At 46.8% G+C, this 9,750-nt stretch overlaps 1 protein-coding gene across 1 annotated transcript in view; it reads right to left on the reverse strand.

Moving 5' to 3' along the window:
* Positions 1–3,022, reverse strand: part of NOS2 (nitric oxide synthase 2) — a 53,058-nt gene extending 50,036 nt beyond the window's left edge. Inside the window, exon 1 of the mRNA XM_056865042.1 lies at positions 2,912–3,022. Within this exon, the coding sequence (XP_056721020.1) occupies positions 2,912–3,007 (96 nt within the window). The 5' untranslated portion in view covers positions 3,008–3,022. The remainder of the gene's footprint in view (positions 1–2,911) is intronic.
* Between the last annotated feature and the right edge of the window lie 6,728 nt (positions 3,023–9,750).

Consider the following 9,750-nt stretch of genomic DNA (forward strand, 5'->3'; position numbering starts at 1 on the left):
ATTTCCCATCACCTGCTGTCTGATCTTTTAAACTGGAGATGCTGGGGATTGAACCAGGGACCTTCTAAATGCAAGGCTGACACTCTAGCACTGAACCACAGGCCCTCTTCTTAACAAGAACATATGAAGCTGTCTTCTTCTAAGCCAGACCATTGGTCTATCAAGGTCTGCATTGTCTACTCTGGCTGGTAGCAGTTCTCCAAGATCTTGAGTGAAGGGCTTTCCAATCACCTACTGCCTGGTTCTTTTAACCACATTTTTTAAGTTTTTCTTGCTCACCCACACTATGTTTAAACTGGGACTTGCAGAAATGAGGGGGATGGGGGCAAATCCAGTCTCTTCATATTCTCACCAAGAGTCATCTTCCACTGGATGGTTCTTACATTTTTCTTGCTTGTACTGAATCATTACACTTTTGGGGGTGGTGTTCTGTTGCAGCTTAAACAAAAAGAGCCTTGATGGACAGGGGGGGGGGGCGGAATAGAGGCCATTTTCTTTTCATTGCTCTAACTGTTTTCTGCTGTAGGTAGTTTGTTGGTTACCATGAACAAACCAGTGGAGAGGTTTTATCAACAGATCACGCGAAGTGATGGTATCGCTTTACTCTGCTCTGGTTAGACCTCACCTAGAGTACTGTGTTCAGTTTTGGGCACCACAATTTTAAAAAGATGTAGACAAGCTGGAACGTGTCCAGAGGAGGGCAACAAAGATGGTGAGGGGTCTGGAGACCAAGTCCTATGAGGAAAGGTTGAAGGAGCTGGGTATGTTTAGCCTGAAGAGGAGAAGACTGAGAGGGGATATGATAACCATCTTCAAGTACTTGAAGGGCTGTCATATAGAGGATGGTGCAGAGTTGTTTTCTGTTGCCCAGAAGGTTGGACCAGAACCAACGGGTTGAAATTAAATCAAATGAGTTTCCGGCCAGACATCAGGAAGAATTTTCTAACAGTTAGAGCGGTTCCTCAGTGGAACAGGCTTCCTCGGGAGGTGGCAAGCTCTCCTTCCCTGGAGGTTTTTAAGCAGAGGCTAGATGACCATCTGTCAGCAACGCTGATTCTATGACCTTAGGCAGATCATGAGAGGGAGGGCATCTTGGCCATCTTCTGGGCATGGAGTAGGGGGTCACAGAGGGTGTTGGGGGGAGGTAGTTGTGAATTTCCTGCATTGTGCAGGGGGTTGGACTAGATGACTCTTGTGGTCCCTTCCAATTCTATGATTCTATGCTTCTAGGTGGGATGGAAATCCATCAGATAAATTGAATAATAAATTGTTCTCCCTCCTCTAATCTATATGTGATCATATGAAGCTGCTGTACTGAAGCGGTTTGTCAAGTTCAGCATCATCTACCCTGACTGGCTGTGGCTCTCCAGGGTCTCAGGCAGGGACCCAATGCCTACCCCACCTTCACAGAACATGCCAAGAACTGAACACGGCACCTGCAGCATGCAAAACAGGGCTTTGCCATTGAGCTATGGCCTCCCCTGGAATGCCTCTGATATTTCTTTCACAAAGAGCAAGAGAATTAAAAGCATCCTGCATTGTGCCATCAGACCATCCAGCTGAGGGATGCCTCCTCTGGGACTGGCCACTGCTCTGCAGGATCTCCAGCAGAGAAAAGTCCTCCCTTCAGCTAGTGGGATGGAATCTGGGCCTCCTGTTCTGGCCCTGAGCCACAGCCCCTCCCCAAATTCCTCCTGTAGAGATAAATAGAGGTGTCGGGTCCCCAGCTTCTCAAAGTTGATATTTGTGGGAAGGTTTCTGGTGATGTCATGGTGGTGGGGCCAGGGATACACCGAAGAGCAGTGCTAATAGTGAAATTTCCACACATCACTATGAATTCTACCACCTTGTGTCTATGAATGCATGGAGTCAAAATCATGTGGCTTGAAGACACCTATTTGGGGTAATTAACTATGTGCTAAAGGGAAAATGTCTTTGATCCCCCCCGGTTCCAGATCTTTGTGTAAATGCTGGGCACACCCAAAATTTAGCGAGTTTGGGTCAAATGAGATGTGGTGGTTTTTGAAGAGTTGGGTCTGCATTCCCTAGAACCAGCTCAGCTTCCCAACAGCCACACAGCAGCTGTAGGGAATGTCTACTTTTTAAACAGTATGGACTTTTTTGGGCTCAGAACTCTACTGGAGGGGAGGAAGGCTCCTGCCTCCCCCCTCCAAGCCATTTTCTCATACTGAAACTTCACTGGAGGTCCCCATTTTTGCTGTTCCACGTGCACAGAATATTTCACATGGAACAGCAAAAATGGGGAAATAACTCCTCTCCAGCACTGTTCCAACAAGGGAAAACAGCTTGGGCGGGGGGAGGCAGGAGCCCTTCCTCTCCTCGGGTCAGCATTCGGAGCCTAAACAGGCTCTCCTTTCTTCTTTAAACAGCCATTTCTCATAGCTGCTGTGTGGCTGTAGGGCAACAGAGTTGGGTCACTTCCCACCTCTTTAAAACCCAGCATGTTTATTCTGGCCTTTAGCTACTTAGATTTCAGGGTTCATCCCCACAGCCCTGAGCTCTAAAACCTGAGTCTTGGAGAGGAGCGCTGTGGCTCAATGGCAGAACATCTGCTTGGAATGTAGAAGGTCCCAGGTTCAATTCTCAGCATCTCCAGTTAAAAGGACCAGGCAGTTGGCGATGTGGGAGGCCTCACCTTGAGTCCCTGGAGAGCCGCTGCCAGCCTGAGTAGACAATACTAGTGTTGATGGGGCCAGTGGTCTGATTCACTATAAGGGAGCTTCATGTGGTCAAAATGAGCCCTTTGTATGTCCTCAAACCTCTGTCTCCTTTTTTCACATATCCAGAAGCCAAATGGGACCAGGACGACCTATCGAGAGCCTCTGACTTAATAAAATCCTTGAGCCCTCACTAGTGTGGCCTCAATAAAGGTGTCATAAAACCTTCTTACCTCTTTGGCCTGGTGACACAAAGTGTCCTGGAAGTTTGTTCCGTTTTCCCAGTTTTTAATGCTTAGGTACCTCGGACACCCAGAAATCTGATGCATTGGCTTGGTGGTACCATTTTGAGGAAGTTTCTGAGACAACGAGAAACAAAAATACCCATTATTTATCCACTTCTCATCTTGGCATCCAGATCTTGCCCTTTTGCTAAAGGCGGGGGTGAGGTTCTGTCCCTTTATCTATACAACAACCCTGTGAGTTCGCTTAGGCCAAACAGTGATTTGCTCATGGCCTTCCAGAGAGCGCTCCACTGATTTGAGCCCTGCCTTGTTGGCTCTCTTGTATAGACAAGTTATGATTTAGTCAAGCCTGCCAAGATACAAAAGAGAGATTTCAAGTAAATTACAGTGCACTGCAAACCTAAAATGGTTTGGCAGCAGTTTTAAGTTAGGTTTAACAAGTTTATCATGAGTCCATGCCTCCCCCATACTCAGAGAAATTGAGGAGCTGGGATTTGGGTGAGTGTATAAGAATTCTTGAACATCTGCTTTTCCAGAGGCCTCACAGAGTGATATCCCCCAGAGGTTTCTCCTGTCACAAGGGTGCATCACCAGTAGGAAAATGAATATGCTAAGGGCTGCTCCATTTAGGAGTAAGGCTGACTCTTGTTCCCAAGTAAGAGGACAGCCTGAAAGTCCCCCACAATTCAATCTTAAGCAGAGTTGGGCTTCTTTGAGCCCGGAAGGGTGTAACTCTTTAGGATTTGCAATGAAAGCACCAACACCTAGACTCACTTCTCTTGAAGTTCCAACATGCGTGGTCTCCTGTTGTTCCTTGCTATGGGTATTTAATGCAGCCCCTTCCTGCTTGACTGAGCTAGAAGGAAAAGGAAAGTTTGAGTTTAAGAGAGTAAGGGAAAATAATTATTTTGGACAGTGTCCATCTTGTTTGGACTAAGTTGAGCAAGCTTAGCTGATTTTAGGCTGCTGATAATTTTAAAGAATTTTTTCCCCTCTGCTGTATCGATTATTTGTCTTTTGTGAATCACTGTTGTGGCACTGGTGTTTTAAACAGGGTTTTAAAAACATATTTATGGATTTATCATTGTTTGTGTGGTTATTGTTTACTAGGGCAATCAATTGATTACATGTGCAGGGCAAAAATCTCTTAAATGGATAATATGCAATTGTCAATCAGCTCAAGGGAAAATGAGGCCAGCTTTTGCTCTGAGGACCCTCTGATCTTAGCAGAGGAAGAGTGATTTGTTACATGCGCATAATTTCTGTTAGTGGGGGTGTCACAGGCAAAGATTACATAGGAGAGTTGTAGAATTTTCCTATTTAAAGTTCATAAGCAGTCTTCTTTAGAGGCTTGTCTTTCATTTAAAAGTGAACAAGCCTAAACATTTTCTTGCCAAGGACTTTCCATTGTTGTACTCTTGTGCCAAAATTACGGTCTGCAGCTCTCTGTCCTGGAATGTTGCCACTTTCAGAAATACTCTTTCCTTTGAACTTTTCACTCTATCAGAAATGCTTTTGCTCATGACCTTACCTGGGTACTTTGTATTTTCTGCTGACTGTGAACTAATGATGTAATGTAATAATACAACGTGCTTTTATATTGAGTTTTAAGTCTTATAAAGTACCGTATATACTCGTGTATAAGCCGAGTTTCTCAGGCCAAAAAAAGGGCTGAAAAAGCCGGCCTCGGCTTATACACGGGTCAATACGGTAGAAGGGGGAAGGAGGGAGGAGGGAGGGGGGAACTTACCGCCGCTGCCGAGCCACCGCCATTTACTCCCGCCGGGAGGGGTCTTGGGCAGCCTCTCTGCAGCCGCAGAGAAGCTGCCCTGGCCCCCCCTGGCCCCCGCCGCCATTTCCCCCCGCCGGGAGGGGCCCTGGGCAGCCTCTCTGCAGTCGCAGGAAGGCTGCCCCGGCCCTCCCCGGCCCCCGCCAAATTTTCCCCGCCGGGAGGGGCCCTGGGAGGCCCCTGCCCGTCGTGCCGCTACCGCCCACGCGCCTGGGCGCCTTCCTCCAGCCGGCAGCGGCCTGGAGGGGCCTCCTGCCGGCCCAGGAAGGACGCGCCGCCGCTTCGCCGCCTCTCCAGGTAAGTAGTGGGTTCAGGGGCTTTTCCCCCTCCCCCCCTTGGATGGCACTGGGGTCGGGGTGGGTCGGGAGGGCCTGGGAGGCGGCGGGAGGGCGACCTGGGGCAGGGGCCCTGCGCTCTAAAATGGCGGCGCCATTTTAGAGCGCAGCATTGCGGGTAAAGGAAATTTCTTATTGCCCCTCGGCTTATACGCGGGTCAATAAGAAATTCCCTTTTCTGGCGTCTAATTTGGGGGGTCGGCTTATACCCGAGTATATACGGTAAAGGAAAGATTCATAAGTATCGTATTCTTCAGGAAATGAGAATGCTGGTAAAATCAAACATTATAGAAACGTAACAAAGACACAAACTGACTGTTTAGTACATGTGGCTATGGTCAGCAAATGACCTGAAGTGGACAGGAACTCCTTCTATGGGTAAATGCAGAAGAATTGCTGCCCCAGGTAACATACAGTTCATGTGCAGGTTTGCAAAAACTCTCTCAAGATCAGATAGACACTGATCTTGAAGGATATAAAAGGAGGAGCTTCCTAGCCAGTAGGTAGAGAATTCCTAATGGGCCTGAATGGATCTCTCCATCCCTTGCGTGGGATGCAAGTAAGCTCTCAGACTTTGATCCTTGCGTGGGTTAAGGCTCTTACTTTTCAGTCCTCATGGACTGGAGGAGCTTAGATTTTTCCAAGTCTTTGCGTAGACATGGAGGTTCTAAGAGCTCCCTATAGATCTCTCCATCCTTTGTATGGAGGTACTGAAAACTCCTTGATACTTGCGTGTACTAAGAAGTTTTCACTAAGACCTATCCAGCCCTTCTAGACATGGAAGTTCTTAAGACTTCTCTAAGACTAAGGTCTTACACAGAACTCTTTCACCTTTACATGGCTTTAAGCTTTGCATAGCTTTCTAGTTCTGGCAAAGCTAGAGATGGCATGCACACACACACAGATCTCTCTGATCTTAGCATAGATCAGAGGCTTCTCAAACAAATGGAAAGACACATAGACTCAGTCCTCTCATAGGATCAGGACACTCAGAGATTTCTCTATAGTTTCATAAACCTGGTCCTGGCATGGACTGAAAATATGCTCTATAGACTTCAGTTCTTACATGAACTCATAGAATAATCAGAGATTTCTCTAGCCTTCACATACACCAAAGATATTCAAAGACTAAAATAACACTTAGAAGACCTTAAAGGTCTATTCATCCGAAACATGGATTGGGAACTTTCAGATCTCTCTAGTCCTGCTGTACTGGGGAGGTTCACAAATGACATGATTGGGTAAAGTATACCTACTTATTTTACGATATTCTAGATACTTTGAATTAAGATGCTTTTAACTAAATCAGATCTTATTCATTGCACTAACCATTTTTACAAGATTTCTGTAACTGTTATATTTTTTGAATGAAATATTATTACTGTTTTAAGGTTTGAAACTCTCATATAGAGGTATAGAGATTTTTTAAGATTGCTTGCATAGATGAACATGTTTAAGACTCATAATGTCTGAATTTTATAACATTTTTAAGAATTTGTAACCATCTACATGCATACATACTATATTATATAAATTGTACATACATATACATATTTTTCATATTTTTGAAGCAATTTAATAAAAAGCTTACTCTGGTAAGAAAGCAGTTGAGTCCTGCTTATTAGATGTCTAACTGAATAAGATAACATCTTCTCAGGAAGGGGTAGATTCTAAGAGCAGAGGCACTGAAATGGATTGACCCGCTTCAGGGGAAAGTTTTGGAAGGAATTGCAAGTTTGATATCCAGGTTCAGGTTTATTGCATATGGCCAAGAACTGATAAAAATCCAAATACCGTATATACTCGCGTATAAGCCGAGTTTTTCAGCCCCAAAAAAGGGCTGAAAAAGCCGAACTCGGCTTATACGTGGGTCAATACGGTAGGGGAGGGGGGAGGGGAGGAGGGAGGGGGAGGAGGAAGGGGGGAACTTACTGCCGCCGCCGGGCCCACGCCGCTTCCCGTGCCGCCGCTTCTCGCGGCCGAGGGCGGCCTGGGGCGGTTGCAGGGAGGCTGCCCTGGCCCTCGCCCGGCTGCGCTGCCGCTTCTCGCGGCTGAGAGCGGCCTGGGGCTGCCTGGGGCAGCTGCCCCGGCCCTCGCCCGGCCGCACCGCCGCTTCTCGCGGCCGAGAGCGGCCTGGGGCGGCTGCCCCGGCCCTCGCCCGGCCGCGCCGCCGCTTCTCGCAGCTGAGAGCGGCCTGGGGCGGCTGCCCCGGCCCTCGCCCGGCTGCGCCGCCGCTTCTCGCGGCCGAGAGCGGCCTGGGGTGGCTGCCCCGGCCCTCGCCCGGCCGCCACTTCTCGCGGCCGAGCGCGGCCTGGGGCGGCTTCAGGGAGGCTGCCCCGGCCCTCGCCCGGCCGCACCGCCGCTTCTCGCGGCCGAGAGCGGCCTGGGGCGGCCTTCTGCAGCTGCAGGGAGGCTGCCCCGGCCCTCGCCTGGTCGTGCCGCCGCCAGGCCCGCGCCGCTTGCTGCCGGGAACCCAGGTAAGCCTGTGGGGGGGAGGGGTTATAAGCCGACCCTCGGCTTATACGCGGGTGCCTAATTTTTCCCCATTTTTGGGGAGAAATTAGGCACCTCGGCTTATACGCGGGTCGGCTTATACACGGGTATATACGGTAGCAATCATTGATAAAAGTTACATTTTGGTAACAGATTAAAACTCAAAAAGTACATTTCTCTAACCCGCCAAAATACTGGACACTGACATAAAATGTTGTTAAAGAATTTAACATTTGGAACTATCAGAGAATTTCCCAACATTAAATAAGCAGCAATACCACTCCAGACTTGCTATGAAATAGAATAAACCCTAATAGTTAGGTCTCAAACACAAACTTTGAATGGCTGCCAAAATAACATTCACAGTTGTGATTAGTAAGTCCCCCTTCCCATCAACAAAAGAGTATATATCTCAGTTCTGTTCAGTTTTACTACGTTGGACCAACCTGGCCTGGATTTTCTTTGCTGCTAAAGCAAAAAGGGCAACTTTATGGGAGACCATTGGCTCCGTATCTGCAAAGAGAAATACGACCTTCTCTGTCACAGTACATTGGACCAAACTGACTCTAAATTTGTTTGCCTTGGTATATGATATAATGGGTAATCCAACAAATAATGGCACAGATCTTCTGGTTCAGAGCCTCCACAAATACATAGACGCTGAGCTATTGGTCTTTTGGTATAGCGCCTTCAAGCATGGCCGTTTGCATAGATTGAAAACGAATGGTTGTAAAGGCTGTCTGTAATTTGAAGAATGTATTCTCAGATAGATAGCAAGCCCTGGAATGATCTACTTTGATTAATTGGTACCAGAATGAAAACTTAGAACCTATTATAACTTGTCTGTCAAATTCTGCATTGTACCAATATACTTGGGCGCTGCGGTGATAGTCAGCCTGGGAAGCCCCACAAAAACGGCAGGTAAACTATGTTTTTGAAGGATTTTATTATAATTAGTTAACCATAAAGGATCCATTTGGCTTACAGAAAATTGATGCTTGAATGATGACTTGCTGGGGCTCTCTTCAGTTTGTGCCAGTAATTGATCAGGGCTTTGTGAGTACATGCCCACAGGGAAGCAAGATCTGTTTCCACTCTCAGCAAGGTGGCTGGAGTGTTAGGGGGTAGAGCTAGAATCTTTTGCAGAAAGAGATTTTGGATTCTCTATACATTAGCTACAATAGCCTCATTCCATCCCTACACCTCAATGCCATATAAAAGTAGTGCGATCACCTTGATCTGGAATAGTTTTATTGCTGGATCAACCAAGAAGCCCCCTTTAGTGCAACAGAATTTCAAGATGGCACCCACTGTTTGAAGGGCTGCTGCTGTAGTAATTTCTAGGTGGACCTCCCAGGAAAGAATGTGATTCCCAGGTATTTAAAAGTTGGTTGACTGGGAAATTATCTATGGACCATCTGGATAGACACTGCCTTTTCCCAATCCCAATCACCTTGATCTTAGATTAATAGCAGTTCATCCTTGCAATAGTCACTGAGTCTAGACAGTGACCTTCTCAGCCCAATTTGAGTTATGGACAATAAGACCATATCATATGCATATAAAAGGGCAGATATTTCTGCGAGGCAAGGCAAGGAGGGAAAAGGTCAGCCCCTGAGAGCCTCTTAATGATGTCATTAATATAAAGATTGAAACTAAGGGGGGCCAGAACTCAGCTCTGTTTCATGCCTCTAACTACAGCAATATTATCTGTCAAGGAACCTAGTTATCCAGCTCTGATTTTATATGATAAGTTGCTGTGCAGTTCCCTTATTAGGAGCAGAAGGTGTGTTGGTGCTTGCCAGCTTATACCAAAGTCTGTCTCTATCAACTGAGTCAAAGGCAGCAGCGAGATCAACAAAAGCCACAGAGGTGTTTGGTAGGGCCTTTTATGCAGTCCACAGCTAAACGCTGCAATATCAGGCATGGATAGATGGTACATGTGCCTTTTCTAAAGCTGGCTTGTTCAGGGACAATAATCTGATTGTCTAACTCCAAGTCTTCCACTGTTCTCAGTAAAATTTTACTGTACAGTTTGGCAGCAATATCTAACAGGCTTATGGGGCAATAGTTGTGGGGTTCCTGTTTATTACCCTTTTTATATATTGGGACTACTATACTTGCTTCCAGCCGACAGGAACAAGCCTGGAGGAATTAATCTGAGTAAACAGTGTTGCTAAGAGAGGGGTCCACCAGTCTGGAAATTACTT

Source organism: Euleptes europaea, chromosome 19 (genome assembly GCF_029931775.1).
Source record: "Euleptes europaea isolate rEulEur1 chromosome 19, rEulEur1.hap1, whole genome shotgun sequence".
NCBI lineage: Eukaryota > Metazoa > Chordata > Lepidosauria > Squamata > Sphaerodactylidae > Euleptes > Euleptes europaea.